The sequence below is a fragment of the Bidens hawaiensis genome, unplaced genomic scaffold (genome assembly GCF_021521415.1).
Source record: "Bidens hawaiensis isolate Kalapana, Puna unplaced genomic scaffold, B.hawaiensis_p1.1 tig00017952_1, whole genome shotgun sequence".
Lineage (NCBI taxonomy): Eukaryota > Viridiplantae > Streptophyta > Magnoliopsida > Asterales > Asteraceae > Bidens > Bidens hawaiensis.
In genome coordinates, this window is record NW_027492711.1 from 166704 (window position 1) to 189566 (window position 22863).

Genomic DNA, 22863 nt, shown 5'->3' on the forward strand with positions numbered 1-22863 from the left:
TCAACTTGATCCCGTTGTTCAAGCTGCCAGTGCACAAGTTGCAGCTGCTGTAGTGAAGAACCTGTAACAGGCCAAGTCTGCTGAAAGCCATGTAAGGACTACTGCATAGACAAGGGAGAGTAACAATAAAAATGATGAGAAAGAGAAAGAATAATCAAGTGAAGTTCGGTCGTGAAAGTTTTAGATAGGAAAAGGGGTCGAGGTGGGTGTAACTACAAGTCATTCAAGGGTTGTGATGTGACGCATGGTTAAAAATTAGCCTAAACAGCGACTAATATAATTGTGTTTACATAAATAAAATATTATTACAAATAAAATATCATTATTTTAGTCTAACAACACAAAAAATATTTGAGATATATTTAATTAAGTTTGAAAAAAATCCAATTTTGTCGCATGGCGAACACTGCGCAAAATAACCCCAGGTAACGACTTAGAAACGGATAAAATCCCAAACATGTCTAAATGCTTCAAAAAATTAAAATTTATATTAGGATATTAGAGATAGTATATAAACTTAATTTTAGAAGGTTCGAATCGCGAAAACTAGAAAAATAAGTGTTCGGAAGCCAATATAGGACACCGCATGAGCCCGAAATCAACTAATTCCAAAAATTAGTTCAAACCTGACAAAAATTAGGCTTGTATTATCTAGAATTTAATATCGTTTCAAACCTGACAAATTATTAGAAACGAGATTCGTTTGATTAGCTAAAATTCGTTAGACGTTAGAACGGAAACTTAAGATTATTTTTTAAACACCCACTTACCAACCCAACCCTTTCCCCCCTTCTCCCTAGTCGGCCACCTCACCTCCCCCACTCTTTCTCCTCCAATCACCATTTAACATGAAGCCATCCAATGATTACAAACTAATCATTATGTTATGTGTAACAACTCGGTTTTTCAATATATTATACCCGACCCGCTTTCAATGTTCGGGGAACTTTTATCACGTTTATCGAGATAATTAATTATTATTCTATTATATCTTTAATTATTTATATGATACCTTACAATTTATGACAATTCTAATCCTAAACTAAGATTTTACCCAAAACTGTTTCCACCTTCAAACTTTATGGGCTAATATGCAAATTTTGTTAATATAATCCATAAACCCATCTCCCAACTCGTATCCTTAACCCAATAAGCAATAAGCAACCCATTTATCAAGCTTTCACCACAATTCACGTCCTAAACTTGGAATTGATGTTAGGGGATCGTTCCTACATGTAACATGACTCACACCGACAATATAATTTATGGAATGAGATCAATTAGATATGTATATATCTTTAACCAAACCGTCTATTAGGGTTCATGGTTATACCAGTTAGGGTTGATAAAAACATAATTACTTCTGGCTGCACAACCCTGGACACCTCGACAACATAAGCCCCATAACGAATTCCATTAACGAATCCTGCTGATATGGTTTCTAGATCACGTAAGGCCGGCGGGTCCTATATCATCGTTCTCCATCAATTCAATATTGTAACTGGTAATTAAACTATGTTTCTTATTCGTTGTATTACGTTTAATGTTAGCCCCAACTTTAATTGTTCAAATAATTAACAGATTTCGCGTTTAGGGATTCTAGGGTTTTGATCCAAGTTAGGTTTTTCAGATACTGCATTAAAATATTTATTTTCATTTGGAAATCAATTGAAACCACAGCTCAGCTGGTTGGGGTGTGTGTGGTTAACATTTGAGCCGGCCAGGGGCGCGGGTTCGAACCCCCTGGACGCGGCTTTTGTATATTATTTTTCTTAATTATATTTTTATGTATTAAATGAATTTTTAATCAATATTAATATCTACTAAACCCTATTTCGTTTAACAACCGACATCTTTAAGGTTTTCGATTCTTGTAAGCTTATCTCGTCTCAAGATTTCTTATATGTGTGTATATATACATACATGTATTATAAATATTATGCTTATGTATTTATTTCTACAAAAATATAACCTATATACTTATAACTAAATATATTGAATACACGTTTACAATTAGTTTTCGTTAGAGATTCAAGATAAATATTTATTACATATTATTATTACATGTAATGACTATTTACCTAAATAATATATATTTGTATTTTATTTATTCGAATAATTATAATTATAGTATATATTAAAATTAGTGATTTTATTAATATTAAAAAATAATGATTTTAATAGATAAATGATAATCAATCATTTTAGTCCTTGCAAAAGTAATCACTATTAAATCAATCATTCAATTTAATAATATTCTAATCACAACATAATTTAATTCACGTCGAAATCCCAAATCTATTATATGTGTTATTTCATTATTAATTAATTCATAATAATATTATTAACTAGGAATCCTTGTCGGTGTATCCCGAAGGGTTCATCTCTCTCACATCATCACTTATTTTTCGTTCATCCGATCAGGTGAGTCTCTCACTCCCCCTTTTTAACTCATTTTTAAATATTTTGGGGACATATGCGTTCTGTTTATTTTATTACTATATATTACCCAACTTGCAACTGTTGTCACTTGTGTTTAACAATTTATACCTTACTTGTTTATGTGCTTACTTGCTTTATATGCTTTCGCATCCGGAGAGGTCCAACATAATCTCAGTCTAGAATGATCATACGACCGTCGTAGTGGCCGGCGTCCGACGCATTGACAATGGTTTCACCGGCACCTCATTTTTGGTAACCAATGCCCATTCGCATGGCAGCGGTTTAGCCCTTTCTTTATGGTTTGATTGATTTGTTTATATACTTGGTTAAATTGCTTGTCACTTGACACAGTCTGCTCTCTTATTTATTATTATTATTATTATTATTATTATTATTATTATTATTATTATTATTATATAATCATGAAAATCTGGTGTTTTACTCACTCAACCTCGTGTTGACAAAACTATTTTATTTTCAACGCATATGGAGGTCATCGTATGATGTAGTTGAAGTTAGAAGATCGTTTAAGGACTTATGCTAGAAGAAATTCAATGAGACAATTAAATTTATGAGTTTGATTTGTGTTTGTTTTGAGATATTGTAATGAATAATTGTTTATTTGAAATAATTAAATAGATATTGAAACTTATAATGTTGCATTATAGTAACCTTGTGAGCTGTGACAATCAGATCACGCCCCGACATTTCTAGCTTTAGGTTGGGGTGTGACAGATTGGTATCAAAGCCAAAGGTTTAAGATAGGTCGTTAGTGGTGCCTTATGCTTAGGAACCCCATACTTTCTTATTTGTTTACCTGATGTGTTCTATTTGATTGTTTACAGCTTAAGTAATTACCTGTTATATTAAATACTAATTTAACTGCTTAGCTAATTGTTTATTTTATTTCATGCACACACACACAACTCCGAAGCTATGCTTCACTTTCAAAATATTTTATGACTCCGAGACTACGTCTCATTCTCAAAATATTTTTATAACTCTGAGGCTACACCTCAACCTCAGAATATTTCTATTTAATTTTATTAAATTGCCTTTTATTGTCGGAAATTTCATTGAGAATTTTCTAGCTTTGTATTTGCTCTTTTTCGCTTAGAACTAGGGAATGTGACAAGATTCTCTGCCATTGTGGGAATTGTCATGCCATTGACACTTTAAGCGTTTAACGTAACCGGCTAAACGGTTACACCCTTTATTGTGTTTTATTATTTTTAAAATGTCTAGTCGGGTGTAAAACCCATGGGACGCCATGGACACGCCAACTGTACATTTGCACAATTTGTTATATTTGTGATATTTTATTGGAACATTATCATTTGTGATGATACACGAGATATTTCAACTACTTATGCTATTCGTTATTTAATTTGGTCGGTCAAATCGCCATGTAATGCTCATGGGCCGACAAACTTAATTGGCTCGTTGATTCGTTAATTAAGTTGGGCCATTCAAATTGACATGTACTGCTCATGGGAGGCCGACGAACACATTTGTTTTGGTTTTTGTATGATAATAAGTTGGGGAAACAAAATGCCATGGAAAGCTCATGGAAACCCAACACATCAAAGAACATTCATTAATTGTTTGATTTTGTATGAAACGATTTATGATTTGATTTTATTATTATGTTATTCTATTATTAAATCATTCAATTACGTACTAAATCACTTTTAAATCAAAATCTATTGATTCGATCCCTTTATACACTCAAAACATTTTTTTTACTCTCCTGATCGGATACGAATTCTTCATTTATCTAGATTCGGTTATCACAAGCTAATCAAAACAATTTACACTCAATCGATTTCACCTATTCATCTTATCACGTTATTATAACATCAATACCTCAAGTGATTTAAATAACATATCACAATTTAATACTCATGATATCATATACATAAACCATTAAACATATTTTAAGCATTTAACCTCAAATTCTAATTTGTTATAAAACACATTAAACTTTGATAAAACTTTTCTTTCATCAAATCAAATCATCGATTATCGATTTATATTCTAACTTATCCTCAAGTTGTAAATAAACATCATCATCACATATCTAAGTTTCATTTACACAATAACTCATATTAAATCTACACAACTATACAATCTTCTCATTAAATCACATCTTTATTAATCATATAATGTTTTCTCAACATTAAACAACATCAATCATTTATTTTCTATAACTGTCTCATGATCTCATGTTTAGTCAACGAGATAGCTCCTGCGATCTCTAAAATATAAACTCAATTTTCAAAACATAAATATGATCAAATCAATCTTGTTCATTAACTTTTTCGTTAATAAAATTCAATTCATTTACCCCTACGCATTCTCATAACAACATCAATAACAAACGCAAGTTTAAAACATCAACTACATGTTGTTAATCCAATTAACAATCATTCTCAACAAAATCATAGCGTCTCAAACAAGGAAGTTTACGTCAAAATTCACTTATTACGTTTCACTTGCCACTATCATCATTCAATTCAATCCTCATATCGTTTTGTACACAATGTAATCGTTTAGTTATCTTGCTAATACTTGCCATGTACCACAAGACGTTCCACAACGGTCAATGCCGTCTAATTCTAAAACCTATGCTACGACGTCTACTCAAATTTTACACTTGCTACCTGTAATTGCTACTACTATGGAAATTCTAATCACCTACACCATGTGTGTTCTCGATTCAATCATGTTTATCAAGCTCAAAATTTCCAGACTTATTAAACCCTATTTTGCAACCTAATCAAAATATTTCAGTTCAATCAACTTTAATCATTCAAAATTTTTATAGAACTAATTAATCAAGTTATTCATAACTAAGTTTATTAAAGAAGATGTTTTTTTTGTCAATTTATCTAAACATACTTTACCTTTCTCAATCGTATATTATCACAAATCATTATTCGATTTTTGGATTCATACAACTTCAATTCTAATAATTTATTAATTTTAAGTGATTATAATCATGTAATAAAATATATCTTTTCAAAACACAAGTGCCTATAATACAGTACTCATAGTTTATCTCTTGTCCTCATTTATCCCAATTTGTTTCACTCTCAACCCTAAGGAATCCTTTACTTTTCAAACTTCCAAGATTTATAACTTTTATCAAAGGACGTTTTAGAAATTTTAATATTTTATAACAATAAAAAAAATCCATTCATTTTAGCAATATTTTACACAATGACGATCTTTTATTCATAACCAAAATATATAAAGATTCTTGTTTCCTCTAAAAACCATGTCTTTCAAACGTTTTGTAACCCACATGATAGGACGAATTATGTGGACCATCCGACGACCTAAGTAATTATGGAGGCCTACATAATTATCGAAGTCCTCGCATGAAAATCATAATGCGTGCAATTGTGTGTCATAATCTAGAACCGAAAGTAGTTGGGATAACGGTACAAATGTAGAGATGATAAGGACATGGTGGATACGCCGCTGGTACATCCTATATACAAGTGTCCTTATCGGATTTTCATTTGGAGCGTTGTTTTGACTATTCAAAGTTCTGCTTTATGATAAATTTTAAAAATTATATATAAAATTTTCTTTTCCTCAAAATTTAATGATCTTGTTTAGTTTTCTTAATTTCGAGACGAAATACCCTAAAGTAGGGAAGACTGTAACAATTCGGTGTTTCAATATATTATACCCGACCCGCTTTCAATGTTCGGGAAATTTTTATCACGTTTATCGAGCTAATTAATTATTATTATTATATTATTTCTTTAAATATTTATATGATACATTACAATTTATGAAAATTCGAATCCTAAACTAAGATTTTACCCAAAAATGTTTCCACCTTCAAACTTTAGGGGCTAATATGCAAATTTTGTTAATATAATCCATTAACCCATCTCCCAACCCGTATCCTTAACCCAAGAAGCAACACGCAACCCATTTATCAAGCTTGCACCACAATTAACGTCCTAAACTTGGAATTGATATTAGGGGATCGTTCCTACATGTAACACGACTCACACCGACAATATAATTTATGGAATGAGATCAATTAGATATGTATATACATCTTTAACCAAACCGTCTATTAGGGTTCATGGTTATACCAGTTAGGGTTGATAAAAACACAATTACTTCTGGCTGCACAACCCTGGACACCTCGACAACATAAGCCCCATAACGAATTCCATTAACGGATCCTGCTGATATGGTTTCTTGATCGCGTAAGGCCGACGGATCCTATATCATCGTTCTCCATCAATTCAATCTTGTAACTGGTAATTAAACTATGTTTCTTATTCGTTGTATTATGTTTAATGTTAGCCCCAACTTTAATTGTTCAAATTAGGTTTTTCTAGGGTTTTGATCCAAGTTAGGTTTTTCAGATACCGCATTAAAATATTTTTCATTTGGAAATCAATTGACACCCCAGCTCAGCTGGTTGGGGTGTGTGTGGTTAACGTTTGAGCCGGCCAGGGGCGCGGGTTCAACCCCCCCTGGACGCGGCTTTTGTATATTATTTTTCTTAATTATATTTTTATGTATTAAATGAATTTTTAATCAATATTAATATCTACTAAACCCTATTTCATTTAACAACCGACATCTTTAAGGTTTACGATTCTTGTAAACTTATCTCGTCTCAAGATTTCGTATATGTGTGTATATATACATACATGTATTATAAATAATATGTTTATGTATTTATTTCTACAAAAATATAACCTATATACTTATAACTAAATATATTGAATACACGTTTACAATTGGTTTTCGTTAGAGATTCAAGTTTACTATTTATTATATATTATTATTACATGTAATGACTATTTACCTAAATAATATATATTTGTATTTTATTTATTCGAATAATAATAATTATAGTCTATTAAAATTAGTGATTTTATAAATATTAAAAAATAATGATTTTAATAGATAAATGATAATCAATCATTTTCGTCCTTGCAAAAGTAATCACTATTAAAATTAATCGTTCAATTTAATAATATTCCAATCACAACATAATTTAATTAACGTCGAAATCCCAAATCTATTATATGTGTTATTTCATTATTAATTAATTCATAATAATATTATTAACTAGGAATCCTTGTCAGTGTATCCCGAAGGGTTAATCTCTCTCACATCATCACTTATTTTTCGTTCATCCGATCAGGTGAGTCTCTCACTCCCCCTTTTTAACTCATTTTTAAACGTTTTGGGGACATATGTGTTCTATTTATTTTATTACTATATATTACCCAACTTGCAACTGTTGTCACTTGTGTTTAACAATTTATACCTTACTTGTTTATGTGCCTACTTGCTTTATATGCTTTCGCATCCGGAGAGGTCCAACATAATCTCAGTCTAGAATGATCATGCGACCGTCGTAGTGGCCGGCGTCCGACACATTGACAATGGTTTCACCGGCACCTCATTTTTGGTAACCAATGCCCATTCGCATGGCAGCGGTTTAGCCCTTTCTTTATGGTTTGATTGATTTGTTTATATGCTTGGTTAAATTGCTTATCACTTGACACAGTCTGCTCTCTTATTTATTATTATTATTATATAATCATGAAAATCTGGTGTTTTACTCACTCAACCTCGTGTTGACAAAAATATTTTATTTTCAACGCATATGCAGGTCATCATATGATTTAGTTGAAGTTAGAAGATCGTTTAAGAACTTATGCTAGAAGAAATTCAATGAGACAATTAAATTTATGAGTTGATTTGTGTTTGTTTTGAGATATTGTAATGAATAATTGTTTATTTGAAATAATTAAATAGATATTGAAACTTATAATGTTGCATTATAGTAACCTTGTGAGCTGTGACAATCAGATCACACCCCGACATTTCCGCCTTAGGTTGGGGTGTGACATTATGAGTTGTAAATCACCTACCCCATCCACCTTTCTAATCTATTCACCACATCACCAACCTACTCTCCCTCTCTATAAACTCACGGCACACACACTCCACACACATTCACAACTCAAGTTCAAATCACAACACACACTCACATTCAAGATTGATCAAGAACAATGAAGATTAGCAACTAGGAAGAGGAATTGGAGGAAGGATAATCACACCCACATCCATCACATTCTCATCTTCATCCTAAAATCTTCAAGAAAACAAGTAAGTTATGATTATGAGTTAATTTCTAGGGTTAAATATGCTAGATTAGGTGTTCTTGAGTTGAGATTGAGCTTCAAGATTTGAAATTTTGGTTGTTGATATGTGTGTATGTGAGCCGTGTGTATGTATGTATGTGTGAGAGAAAGGATTGAACCCACCTACACATGCATACATTCATCTTGAAGTTCATACTTTGATTGTTAAGATTGAGTAGAAGCATTGTTGGAAAACTTGATATTTAGGTGTAATCATGGATGAAATTGATGTTTGGATGAATTTTTGGTTAGTTGTTGATCATTAGAATTGATGATATGAACATAAAACATTGAATTGCTAGTATTAAAATGGAAATTTGCAAGAATTTGATCATAGTTGTAAATTGGGGATTTTTGAATTTCTTGGATTAATTGATGATTTTGGTGAACTAATGGAACTTGAAACTGATATAGATTGATATTAAGTGATATTGAATAGGGTGTATGCTAGTGGAATCATCAAAAATAATAGTTTGAAAGATGATACTTGAAGATTGTTGATCGCCAAATAAGGAAACTTTGTTGAATGAAAAGTTGAATCCTTGATTATGATATGAATACTTAGCATAAATGTGTTTGATATATAATGAATTGCATACTTGAACTAAAATATGATGCATTGTTAAAGTATAGATTGGATTAGCATATGGATCAATTGTCAATCACTTACTAGAAATAGAAACTTTGAAAAACTTGAATATTGAAATATCAAAACTTGAATAGAACAATAGGATGCATGAAATAATGTGAAACTAGTTGAATGAGATAAACAAGATTCCCACTTAATAATTATTGTAAATATTGAATTAGATAAGATTATCAAAAATTAAAAGTTACTATAATAGAAAACTTTGTTGATTAAACACTTAGGAAATTCATAAAAATGATGAAGTGAATGAACTAATGATTTGAAGATTTGATAATTGGAATAACTTGATGATTTGATAATAATAGGAATAATCACAAAGTTGTTGAATTGATTCTTAAAAAGGACTTACATGATTACTCACACATGTTAGAACCTTCCAAGTAGGAGTAAAGAATATAGTTGTAAAGAATTAATTTGGCTTGTTTTGAGAATCATAATAATAGGTTGAAATCTGGATTTTTAAGTCTTAATATGATGTTTGTTCATATATGAAATGATAAGCTTGATTAGTGACATTATTAATAAACTTAAGTGGTGAATTAGAAGCTTGAAATTGATTAAATGTGTTATATGAAACTATGTGATCAAATATGGAATTACGGATGAATTATGTGTTATAATGTGTATAATTAGTTCATATGATAATTGGTGTGGACATACTTAGCTTATTTACTTGTCTTTAACTTTAACGGTAAAAAATCGGCTTTTAAACGTAAACCGACACGACGATTAGGGACTGTTTTAAAACAACCCCTGAAATTGTAAAATACTCATATATAACATAAGTTAATATATGAGAAGAGGACAATATAACAAAAATTGATCCTAAACGGTTCGTGTCGCGAAAACCGACACGAAAACGATAAAAGTTGCTATTTTAAGAAAATATTAACTTAAATGAAAAATAACATATCATTGTAAAATAACCACTAAAACTCAACTAATATATATGTAACAAGTGTTTTCAAAGATTTAAAAGTAATATTATATACGAAAAGTAGACAGGTTCATTTTTAAATACGAAACCGACCAAATTTATTGAAAATAATAAATTAATATTTTCTTAAAATTTTCCAGCAACTGAAACTTTAATGTTTTATTATATTTATATATTTAATTTATTTATTAATTTAGTTACAAAGACAATAGTTAACAAAACCCGAACTATACGTACTCGTTAGCTTGGTAGGAATTTACTTGCTTATGTGCGTGTGTGGACATTAGACTATGATTAACAAATAAATGACTTTTACAAACTATACCTCATACCAAATTTTATTAACAAAAAGTGTAATAATATAGGACACACAACTTTTGGAACGAAAAGCTTCAACCGTGAGTTTCTCTATTGACCCATCGTTTTCGAAATGTTTTTATTGTGTTTCGGGGGAAAAGCATATTCTTATATCGATTTTTATTGAAGTTTTTATAAAGCATCTTATTTTACAAACCGTGTAAAAAGTGGGATGAGTCAACAATTGCTTAAATAAATGTTAACTGAATTAATAAGGGCACAGAAATGTTGGTAGATCTATCGGGGTGACACCCCCGTTTTCCAATCGCGTTGGGTTAAAAGTGGGAGTATTTTGAGAATGGTAGGTATCGAGTTATCAATATTGATAGTCATACACTTGTTGTATTCTTTACTCGTCTACCCGTACGATTTGTTTAAATATAAAATGCTTCGTTTTTATGATAAATGTAACAACTCGGGTTTCGTACAATGTAATAAATACCAAGACCCGGCCAGCTATATATTCGGGAAATTTTTATCAATAAAATTATGCTTTATTTGAGATAATATTATTTTATTAATATTTGTTATTATATTTATTAAATATATATATAAAATAACTTTGATTTATATACATTATTAACCCTAAATTAAAACATAACCCTATTATGTATCCTCATCAAAAATTCAAGGACCTTTTTGCAAATTCTATATATTATCACCATATAACCCATTTACCCATGATCCAAACCCAAACCCGTGACCCGTATAACAAACCCGTTAACCCAATCTCTTTTCTTGCACCTTAATCTTTGTTGTAGTTTTGAAAATTGATCATTAATAATATTCTCCTTACCTACTTCGGCCTACCAACACATGCAATTAGGAAAATCAATAAAAAAAGATACGAATTAATTATATTACGAACTGTCCTAAGTTTAATTTCGGTTTTATACATTAGAGTTTGTTATAATCAAATTAATCACACCTGCATCATCCCCTGCCCATCGCTAAGCAAACCCCCATGGTTAACCTGCAAGACCCCGTTCTGGTTCAATAAATCGCCGGCAATATATCGTTCTAATTGTTATCAAATCTGCTTCTGAATAGGTAATTAGTTATATGAATGGACTCGTCGCGTTTCACTCTTCCTTAAACCCAACATTAATCGGCCAAACGATTAACGATTTGGCCGATTGATGATCTAAGGTTAATATCAAAAACCTGAACCGGCTGCCGGCACGGGTTCGAGCCCCGGCAGCCCAGTAATTTTGGCATTTTTTTATTTAACTTATTTATATATTATGTAAATTCTTTTTATGCAACTAAATAATATTATTAATATTATTAAATCAATAATTAATTTATATTTTGCAAAGAAACCAACATATTAATGAATCACTTTTACACACCTAGTTAAAACTTATGCGTACATATGTGTGTGTAGATATGTATAAGTGTGTAAAGGTTTAAATTATGCAGATTTAAAAAGGTTTTGTTTTAAATACTTCTTTCAATATAAAAATATATCTTATCATTTAAAAATAGTTAGTTGATTAACTATTTTCTTCACAAATGTATTCTATATGTATAAATATTTATATTATCTTACAACTTCAATAGTTATAAGTACAAATAATTTATAAACAATTATATTGTATACAATATTACATTATAAGTAATCGTTAGTAATAAGAAACTTTTAATAAATTATTTTAAACTCTCGATTCCGGTCGATCTCAAATTATTAGTAATATATATTACAACTATAATATTCTTAGTTAAAAAAGAATTATTTTTATATATCTTTTAATAATCTTTATAAAATAAATAATTAAATAGATTACTTTAATTACAACACCCGTTCATATCTCGTTTCTCTATTAGTCCATCTTTTAATCCGTAGTTATTTCTTCGATTATTACTATCTAGGAATCCTTGTCGGTGTATCCTGAAGGGTTCATGTCACACCCCGACTTAGGGCCTAGAAGTGTGACCACAAGTTAGTATCTGTTTTGTAAATATATAAGAGTTTATGGGTTGATTTTAGCGGAAGAATTTAGGTTGATTAAAATATTAATTTACATTGAAAATTTACTTGGGAATTAAATACCTAAGTATTCGTTTACAAAACACTTGTTTATATTACAAGGATTTTATTATCAAAAATTGAGCCATCTTGTTATACGCTTCTAACTCCACGATGACTCCAATCCTTGCTACTTCTTATAAGTACGCAATTACCTGCATTGGGTTGGAAAAACACGTCAGCTATATGCTGGTGAACACGTATGACTCTAAAAACAATTAAATCACAGTTACAATACAAATATAGTTTTCTGTACAAGCTCAGGAGAAATATTTCTATTACTGGGATTTGTACCACTACCCTACACACACAAAAGTGTTCCCCCAGCCACGTAGCCCCTAATGGAGAACTAGTTATGACTGTTAGCCCGCTGCCACGTAGCCTTTGACTGTTTAGGCTGAACAGTTATGTTTGGATCCATACACATGTGTACTCGGTCTGGGTTGCTTTTATTTTATTACGTTGTATTATAACGTTTTAGAGATCACGTAATCTTTTGTAAACGTTGACTGGCTCTTTAAGACAAACAACCCGTTTATCTTATAGAGTTAAAATATGTTTTGACTGTTTGTAAATGTTAACGTATTCACATGTACCGTCGGTGTGCGTTTGAAACCTTGACTGTGAATGAGAATGATATTAACCTATACATAAATAGGTTTTGCATAAATATTTGAATGGTGTTTCTTGATTAAGCTAATATCCTTCAGCTTAACCTTGAAATAGTTTACAACTTCGTTTGTGAATGAAAACACTTTGTTTTATGTGACGTTTGACATAGCATGCTTTGGCTTAATAGGCTCTAAGACGTTGGTGATTTTCTCCAGGTAAGTAAATGGGTCCCTTGGTTGATTGGGATTTATATGAACTAATTTTCCTTAGGAAAGAAACTCACTACTAGTGATATCCCCCTTACAGTTTACAACATGCCCGTCAAAATATATCTTTTGTTAATATTACTTCATTAATAAGTAGCGTTTATGAAAACTCATTTGTGAATGTTTATAAAATATTTTCAAGGTTAAAGGCCAAAGCCTCGATTGATGTCTAAGCTATAACTTGAACAACTTAAACATAACCCCTACCTTAGTGCGATTACATTTAAGAAAAGAGTGAACTTGACGGGTAGGGTCTTGATCTAACTCGCTTATATGATTGATAACTCGTTTATAACTTCGTTACTTGCACAAACTTCGAGAAAACGGATCATCGACTCGTCACAACAATCGGGCACGCTTCCCTAGACTTATGTGTGTGAGAATGAAGGTGTTTTTGGGATGAATGAGACTCAATCCCGTAAACTCCTATTTATAGGCAAAATCTGCGCCCCATCGCGATACGTGATGGAGTGCAAAGCCGGCCGTCGCGTATCGCGTCGCAGCAATCCTGTAAGAATGCTTTGTGTGACATTTGTCAATTTTTCGTATTCGTATTTGTATTTGTTTTTGTTGAACCAACCCGTTTTGTCATTTCAATGTACTTGTTTTGAAAGTTATCAATTTATATCATATTCGAGGATTTAAAGTTCGCTTAGGTTCACTTTCTATTTGTATTGTTTAAATTAACGAATCTCCGAGCCTTAAAAGGTTATAAAAAGTTTTAAAAAAATATACGAGCGTAAAACATAAAAGAACCAAAGATATTAAAGTATGTAAATTTTTATCTAATTATATATATTTATAAAGTCCAAGGTTTGAAATGTAATTAAAGTTTAAATACAAACTATAAAGTTATTAATAGTTCATGGGCCAAAGTGTAAGTTATATAAATTAATAATAATAATCCACCAGCCAGCCCTCCCCCCTTCTTTCCGATCGGTTTTCTGATCCAGATTCCGGCGCCTGCGATATGTAAAAACGACCTTTTAACATTCGTTTTAATCCATTAACCACACCAAACGTCGTCTCCACTAATTACAAACATTATTACGTGATTTATTTTATGATTAACATTACCATTAACTCTAAATTAACACCACCCGTCGGAATTATTATTAAATCACAATAACTCGAATTAAACACGAACTTATCTAATTTACGCTATAAAAAGGACCCTAATCATCATCCAAACGTTCGGCGGCCATTATATTATACAAACGAACCCTTGGTAACCACTCATTCATTCACCCATATCTGATTCCGGTCAAGCTCAGACCACCATCTTTCCGGCACCAACCAAGGTAATTTTTACACTGCTTTGATTCGTTTTAACCCGACAAACAAAACCCCTAACATAAATCGGACAAACAATCAATAGATTAAGAGTATTAGATCTTGGGTTTGAATGAGGAAGAAGATGAAGTTGAACTTGGTATAAAAATCATTTTTCTTAATCTGTTAACAACAAGGCTGTTTGGCCAGTGGTTGTGTATGTTCACTGTGGTCGTAGAGACCCGGGTTCGAACCCGGGTCACAGCAGACCCATTTTATATATTTTTAAAACCATTTTTAATATATCATATACATACTTATAAATCATTTCTAAATAAAAAGAATTATTTTTATGGTTAAATAAAAGTTGTTTTAAATTTCATTAGCATTTTTATCCAAGAATCCAACTTTTACAAACCCGAACCAATCGTTAAAACTTGTAATTTATATATATATATATATATGTATATATATATAATTATGTATATATATAATATAAAATCGTTATAACTTTAAAGAAACTAAACCGTCAAATGTTATACTAAATTATACCTATAACGCTAAAACCCCGTAAACATTGTATACACTTTAATAGTAAACTCATAAATAACATTATAATAACAAATCGATAAATCTGTTAACCTTAAACATTATTATACGTTAAAAGGTGTAAAAGTATATAAATATATATACAAACAAAAATACATGAACTTTAAGACCGACATTTTATTTCCATTATTTAGTTAGTGATTATCGTGTTTATTATTTTAGCTCGCGAGATTCGATCGTTCGGTTTCATATAACGCGCTTACCATTTTATTTTCAAGTTATCATCCAATTGCAAAGGTGAGTTTATCATACCCCCTTTTTACCCTTTTTAACTATTTTGGGGGTAACATATATATCCTATCAACAATTCAATTTTGTTTATTTATTATTACAAACTATAATTCGTTACTTGGACTTGTGTGCTTATTTGCTTACTTCCTCAAAGACTACTTGCTCATGGTTTTCTCAATAAGTATGATCATACGCCCCCCCTATGCACTCAGGACCTCGATGTTATGAGTGGAATAGGGAGCCCTGATCTGAGTACGTTAGTTGTTACCAACGGAAAAGACACTTACTTGCGCTATTATCCAAGTACGTTGGTGCACAATCCCAACTGGAAAGGACCTTACTTGCTCATTTACACTTGTTCATGGAATTGTATGGTTTTATATACTTGTATCAAAATCTGTGTGAAATCACCAACTATTCAAATAGTCGACTTTATTTTATATATATGCTACAAGTACAATTATCAGAGGATGAAACAAGTGAAGGAACTAGAAGTTAGGTTATCTAAATAATAAACAAGAAGATGTTCGTTTTGTTCATTTTCCCTTGTGTTTATTCATTTGATAAACTTGTGTACTTGGATTTGAATAAATTAATGATAATATTGTCACTTAATAGTGTCACATGTGTTTTGGGAAATATGTACGTCACACTCGGGCATGCTCCGCTTTAGCCGGGGTGTTACAGATTGGTATCAGAGCCGTGACTTTAAGATAGGACATTAGACATAGTGTTCTAGTTAGTTATAGTTTATTTTCTTAATTGTTTAGGTTGCATAATTAGAAATTATGTGGGCCTTATGTGATTGTTCAAAGCACTTAGTTGTTACTATTATACCGATGATTCAATTACTTCAATTACACAAGCACACACAAGTCCAAGACTTTTGCATAAAAACAAATATTTTTCCAACATTTTTAATTATTGATTTAATTGTGGTGTTCCGATATTTTTCTTCTAAAAGATGGTTCTTTATGATGGGTATGTAGTAACTGTAAGGGAAACGTGCCTGTTTTCCGAAACTCTTGACACCAAGGTAATTAAAACCTAAGGATAAGAAATGCGTATAAATCCCAATCAGACGCGGGACCCGGTTGCTTACCTGGAGAGTTAGGAAAGAGCATGAACTCTATTTAGCCAAAGCATACCATTTTCAACGCCATATGAATCACAACTTTAAGTTTTCAAACGCGACCATGTTCTCTTAGTGAAAAGAATATGGTTGCACTCCTTTATGTTTTACAATGTGTTTTAACTGGAAGTCCGTACACGAATACCCAGCTTTCGGTTCGATTTGATTTCGAGTTTCTTTGATGTTTGGAAAACAAGAGTCCATGGTGGTTCATGAAAACTCTAAAGTTCCACACAAGATTTATTACCATTGTTATGATTTTATTTATTTATTTCTTTCAAAGCAAACTTTAACAAGGGTTTTTAAACCGCACCCCATTCCGAGTCTCACGATTTTCGCCACCATTGTTAGCAGAATGTCTCTTCGTTTCAACAAGCGCCGTTCTTCTAGCCGCAAGTTGACCGCTCAGATCACCAAACAACTAGCTGCGGTCCTTCCCGACATGATGACCCAAATTCACCAGAATCTTTCTGCTAATAACGCCTCTGCTTCAAGCGAGCCTAAAGCATCTCACTGTTCGTTTAAGACTTTCACCAGCACAAAACACCAAGAGTTTGACGGGACTGAAGGTGCCACTGCCTTACTTCAGTGGTACGAACAAATGGAGAGAAAATTCCTCCACATTGAGTGTCCTGACGACAAGCGAACCCGCTTTGCTACAAGTGTCTTTGCAAAAGTGGCACTTACCTGGTGGGTGAAGGAAAAGACAACCCGTGGTGCCGAAGTTGCTATGGCCATGCCATGGGACGAACTGAAAGAACTGATGACCAAGAAGTTCTGCTCTCCGAGTGAGCTTATGAACTTGGAAGCTGAATTTTGGAACCTCAAACAAGAGAGTGGTGAGCACGCAGCCTACACTTTTCGTTTCAATGAACTCAGTATGCCGGTACCTCACCTCGTTACCTCAACTTCGCGTGCCATCGATAAGTACATTCGAGGACTACCGAGACAAATCCAAGATAGTGTTTTGAGTAGTGCTCCTAAATAACTTGGTGACGCGATCAATCTTGTTTCAACCTTAACTGATAATCATGTTAAATCCGGGACTTGACATTGAAGGGATCGAAAAAACCTGCTGATAAACCCCCTACCGAGTCCAAAGAATCGAAACCAGAGTCATCCAAGCCTGCTTTCTCCTCATACCACCATAGCAAGAAGTGCAAGAACTATGCGTAAATTCAACAAACTGCACCTCAATCTCAAACTAACCTTGCATCACCACCCAAGAAACTCTACAACGGACACCATCCGTATTGCAACATTTTCCAACGTCATCACCCCGTTGCAACCGTTTTGGACACCTTAGCACCGTCTGTCGTGAGACTGCTATTGTACCAGCTGCTCCTCAATGGTTTGCTCAACCCAACTCCCGTCCTGTGCCATATGTTCAACCCATAAATCAGATGCGCGCTTGCTATAATTATGGTGATCCTAACCACTTTCGCAACACGTGTCCACGACTCGTGCATATGAACACCCTTCAGCTTGCTCCAGCTCCGCTGTACCAGGTTCAGACGTACCAAACCCAACAAGCTTATCAGCCACAGGTTCCACCATTGTTGGCTAACCAAGCTCAAGTTCAGCTGCATCCCACCATTTTAGCTCCTGCACCACAAGGTGGTCAAATTGTTCAAGCTGCTCAAGCTCCTCAAGAAAATTGTGGGCGTGCTTTTATAATTAACGCCAATGAAGCTCAACAAAACAACGATGTGGTGAATGGTACGTTTCTCGTGAATGACCACTTTGAAACCATTTTATTTGATACTGGTGCTAATATGAGCTTTGTGTCTTTTGAATTTAAGCCTTTACATGCTAAACCTCGATCTAAGCTTAAGAACTCGTATTCTGTTGAAGTAGCTGATGGTAAATCTGTAACAATTGACTTGGTTATTCGAAATTGCAAATTAAATCTAAACGACCACAAGTTCTCAATTGACCTCATTCCTATGCAATTGGGAAGTTTCGACATAATAGTAAAATTGGACTGGTTATCTGTTCATCGTGTTGAAATTGTTTGCTTCGAGAAATTCATTCATATTCCGCTTGCCGATGGTCAAATTCTTCGTGTCTCTGGTGAAAAGCTTTCTTCCTCAAGCTTAACTTTTATCACTTGTTTTCAAGCCCAAATGTACTTACGCAAGAAGTATGTTGCATTCGTAGCCCATGTGGTGGAAAATAAGGAACAAAAAATTGAGGACATTCCTGTTGTTCGCGAGTATCATGAGGTGTTTCCTGATGATGTTTCTGGTCTTCCTCCCATTCGTGATGTGCAATCCAAGGGAAAACACAAAGGAATTTAGCCACACATGTTTCGGTTTGTCATCCCCTCAATTATAATTGTCATACGAATTAAAAAACAAGTATCTAATGATTAACACACTCACAATTGATCAATTGTCTCCAAAAATCGTCTCTAGGTCGTCTGGAATGAAGGATTGCTCAAAAGACAATCAAAAACTGAATAAAATATGCCAAAAACGGCAGTTACGAATGCTGTATCGTGGCCCACGGTCTACACCGTGGGTCACGGTGTCTCCTTGGGTCTTCTGGACCGTGGCCCACGGTCACCACCGTGGGCCACGGTGAGCTTTACGATGGGACAGAGGCCACGGTACGGTGGCCTTTGTCCATTTTGGTCACATTGGACCGTGGCTGACAGTCTCAACCGTGGGTCACAGTGGACTTCAGCCTCACCTTCCCGTTTTCATTTCTATTGACCTCTATCGCGTACCCGATTCCTTAGGTTTTTACATTATACATCATAATAGCCCCGAAACCTCCTTTGTACCTACAATTCACTAAGAACACCGTAGTTATCTGTTGGGTCAAGAGTTTGACCCAAATGAGGAGATTTGACCTAAATGAAGAATATTGAAGATTGGAATCTTCTCAACCTCCTCAGAACCTGCTAAGTATTGAACCCGGGTACACCTTGGAACTTCGAGTAAGCTTTTACTTAGCCGAGTACGAGATTTTGCCTCCCGGGCAAGGTTTACTTCAAGTAGTCTTCTTTAGTGGATATCCGAGCAAGGTATGCTTTTTAGTGTATCCCCGAGTAAGGTTCATTAATTTGGCATATCCGAGCGAGGTTCACTTTGTCAAGTAGGATTGTTCTTCAAGACCAAGTATTTTACTCTTCCGAGTAAGGTTTGGTCAACCAAGTCCAAGAAACCAAGTATTTGGAAGACCGGGCAAGGTATTCTTTAATAATTGTGGTCCAAGTATACTTGATGAGTTGATGGAATATCTCTAAGTTATATCGAGTAAGGTTCTGCTCAAGCAAGGTATGTACTCCCGAGTACGCCTTATCAATAAGTTATTCAACTGACAATGAGCCGAACAGGATCATAGAAGAACAAGGTTGCTCGTAAGGATTTGTCGAGCAAAGTTTGATCAGTCCAAGAAGATTGAAGTCTACTCGGCGAATATTTTACTTGGTAAAATATTCTTTAAGTAAAGTCTACCCGGAAACTGATTCCGAGTACACTTCTATGTTTACCAAGTCTGAAGGAAGGCCGAGTACACTGCGTACTCGGAGACTGAAGTTTAATGAAAAGCCTACCCGGAAGACTTGTTTTACACTTAGTATAATTTTTGAATATGTAAATTGAATATGTACTATCGGATAGGGTTTCTAGAAGGAATGACAGCTGTCCTAGGTTAGCAGGCCTATAAATAGAATAATTAGGGCACGCCGCAAAAGACACGAGAGACAGAGAGGATAAGACCGACACATTAATTAAGAGAATATTTTGTGTGTGTGACGGCTGTCCTAGGATTCCTCCTAAACCCTAATCGATTATCCTTTTGTATGATTAACGTTATATAAATGGAAATCTTTTGAGTGAATCCTTCGTGTGTCTTCGTATTTTTGAATATTCACTGCAACCGTATGTTTGTTATTGATTCCGCCTTTAACAAACGGTCATCTTTCTAAACATAGTAACCCGTCATTAACTCGCTTGTCAACATGATTAATTTTGTGTGAGTTATGACATGATTGATTAAGATTCGATCTGAAACGACCTGACAAGTGGTATCAGAGCGTGTTGCTGCTATTTTTAGAAAGATTGTTGCTGATTAAGTTTTGAAGAAGAATGACGTAAGCAGAGCACTGTTCGATTGATTTGTGACGTCAGAAGCTCTGTTCTTCATTTTTCTTCCAGATCTACAAGTTTTAGGTGTTTTCTTTTCCTTATTTAACTTAAAGCTTTGATTTTTATTGTTGAATCTTGTTCTATTCATATCAGACACCTCAGATCTAAGAATTTGTTCTCAGATCTGATTATTTTACTCTATTTTCGATAAAAGCTTAACTTTTGTTTTAAGAAAATGTCTGGATATGAGGAACAAGAGGTGTCTACTAATAAGATACCTAGATTGTATGGTCAGGAGAACTTTACAAAGTGGAAAGTGCTTTTTGAGGCTACTGTTTGTTATAATGATGTGGATATGTGGAATTCTATCAAGAATGGACCACAAGCTGCTGTTGAAGAAGGTGCTAATGCAAATGCTATTGCTGCCGTTAGAGAGAGAATGAGAAAGGTTGATGACAGGGCATTGGCTATGCTCAAACTTGGTCTGTCTTGGGAAATCCTCACAAAGGTTGCACATCATCAAAGTGCTAAGGCAATGTATGATGCAATCCTTGAGATGTATGAAGGGAACACTGAATTGAAGAACATTAAGAAGAAAAGACTGAAGCAACAGTTAGAAAGATTCAAGTATAGAGATGGTGAAAGGTTGAAGTCAATACTAGAACGTTTTCTGAGTATTGTGAATGAGTTGAGAACAACTGACTATGTAATGACTGACTTTGATTTAAATACAAAGTTGCTCAACTCAATGCCAAAAGAATGGTATACTGCTTGCAAATTCATCCTTCAAAAGCAAAATTTCAATGAATTGAAATTGGATGATGTAGTATGTTTTCTTCAAGCTGCTGAACTTGAAATGATTGAGAATGAAATGATCAAGGAAGATACACCAAGTTTCAATGTGTCAAATGCTTTAATTGCTCCTATGGGGAATCTTACAACAAAGAATCAACAACAAATTCCCATCATTGAAGAACCAAGTGATCACAACAATGAGACTGCTAGGTCATTCATTGGAGGTGGTTCAAGCAGTCAAGGTGATCAACAGAGGTTTAATGTCCAATTGATTGATGATGATTCAGCCTCTGTGGGAAATGGAAATGCTCAAAGTGCTGGTGTCGGGCATGTTCAAGGGAATGATGCACAAGCCCTAATGTCTATGTTCACTGAGTCCTACAATGCATTTGTGGCCAAAAACATGATTCACACAAGTGTAGTGCAGGATGATTTGGAACAAATAGATGCTGATGACCTTGAAGACATGGATCTCAAATGGCAAGCTGCAATGTTGGCATTAAGAAGCAAGAGACTGTACAACAGAACTGGTAGATCACTAGTTTCTGGTCCAAATGAGAGAATAGGATTTGATAAGTCCAAGGCTATCTGCTACAACTGTCAACAGCCTGGACACTTTGCAAGAGAGTGCAATTTGCCAAGGAACTTTCAAGTCAATCAGTTCCAACAGCCTAGAAACCAACAACAATACCAGCAGAATGTGCATAGAAACAACAACTAGCAAAACTTCAACAATAACCAAGGATTCAATCCCAACAACAACAACTTCCATCCAAACAACAACTTCAATCCCAATTTTAATAACCACTATCAGCCTCAGATGAACAACCAGCAGGGCATGAATCAGAATCAAGTATATCAAATGAACAACAATCAGAATCAAGCTGTTCAAATCCCTGCAACTCACAACATTCCAGCAAACCAAAATCAACCAAGAAATCAAGGCAATGTGGCAGTAACTACTCAGCATGAGGGAAGATTTGACTGGAGTAACCATGAGGAAGATATAGCAGATGATATCAGAAGAGCTAATGTGGCATTCATGGCCATAGACTCTGCATCTTCATATAAGGTACATTCTGATCCTAATGCTGATTTACCTAAACTTGTCAATGAATTAAAAGAAAAGATTGGTAAACTGGAAAGTGAGTGTTTTAAGAAGCAAAGCATTATCAATGCTTATGAGGCAAGTGAGATTGTTAGTGAGGAAAGAATGAAAAGTTTGGAAGAGGATTGTA

General features: G+C 33.7%; 1 protein-coding gene across 1 annotated transcript; it reads left to right on the top strand.

Annotated features, from left to right (window-relative positions):
• Nucleotides 1-17088: 17088 nt before the first annotated feature.
• On the top strand, nt 17089-17721 carry LOC143555080 (uncharacterized). Its single transcript, XM_077044713.1, has one exon. It carries the CDS (start codon nt 17089-17091, stop codon nt 17719-17721), a length of 633 nt encoding a protein of 210 aa, XP_076900828.1.
• Nucleotides 17722-22863: the final 5142 nt, after the last annotated feature.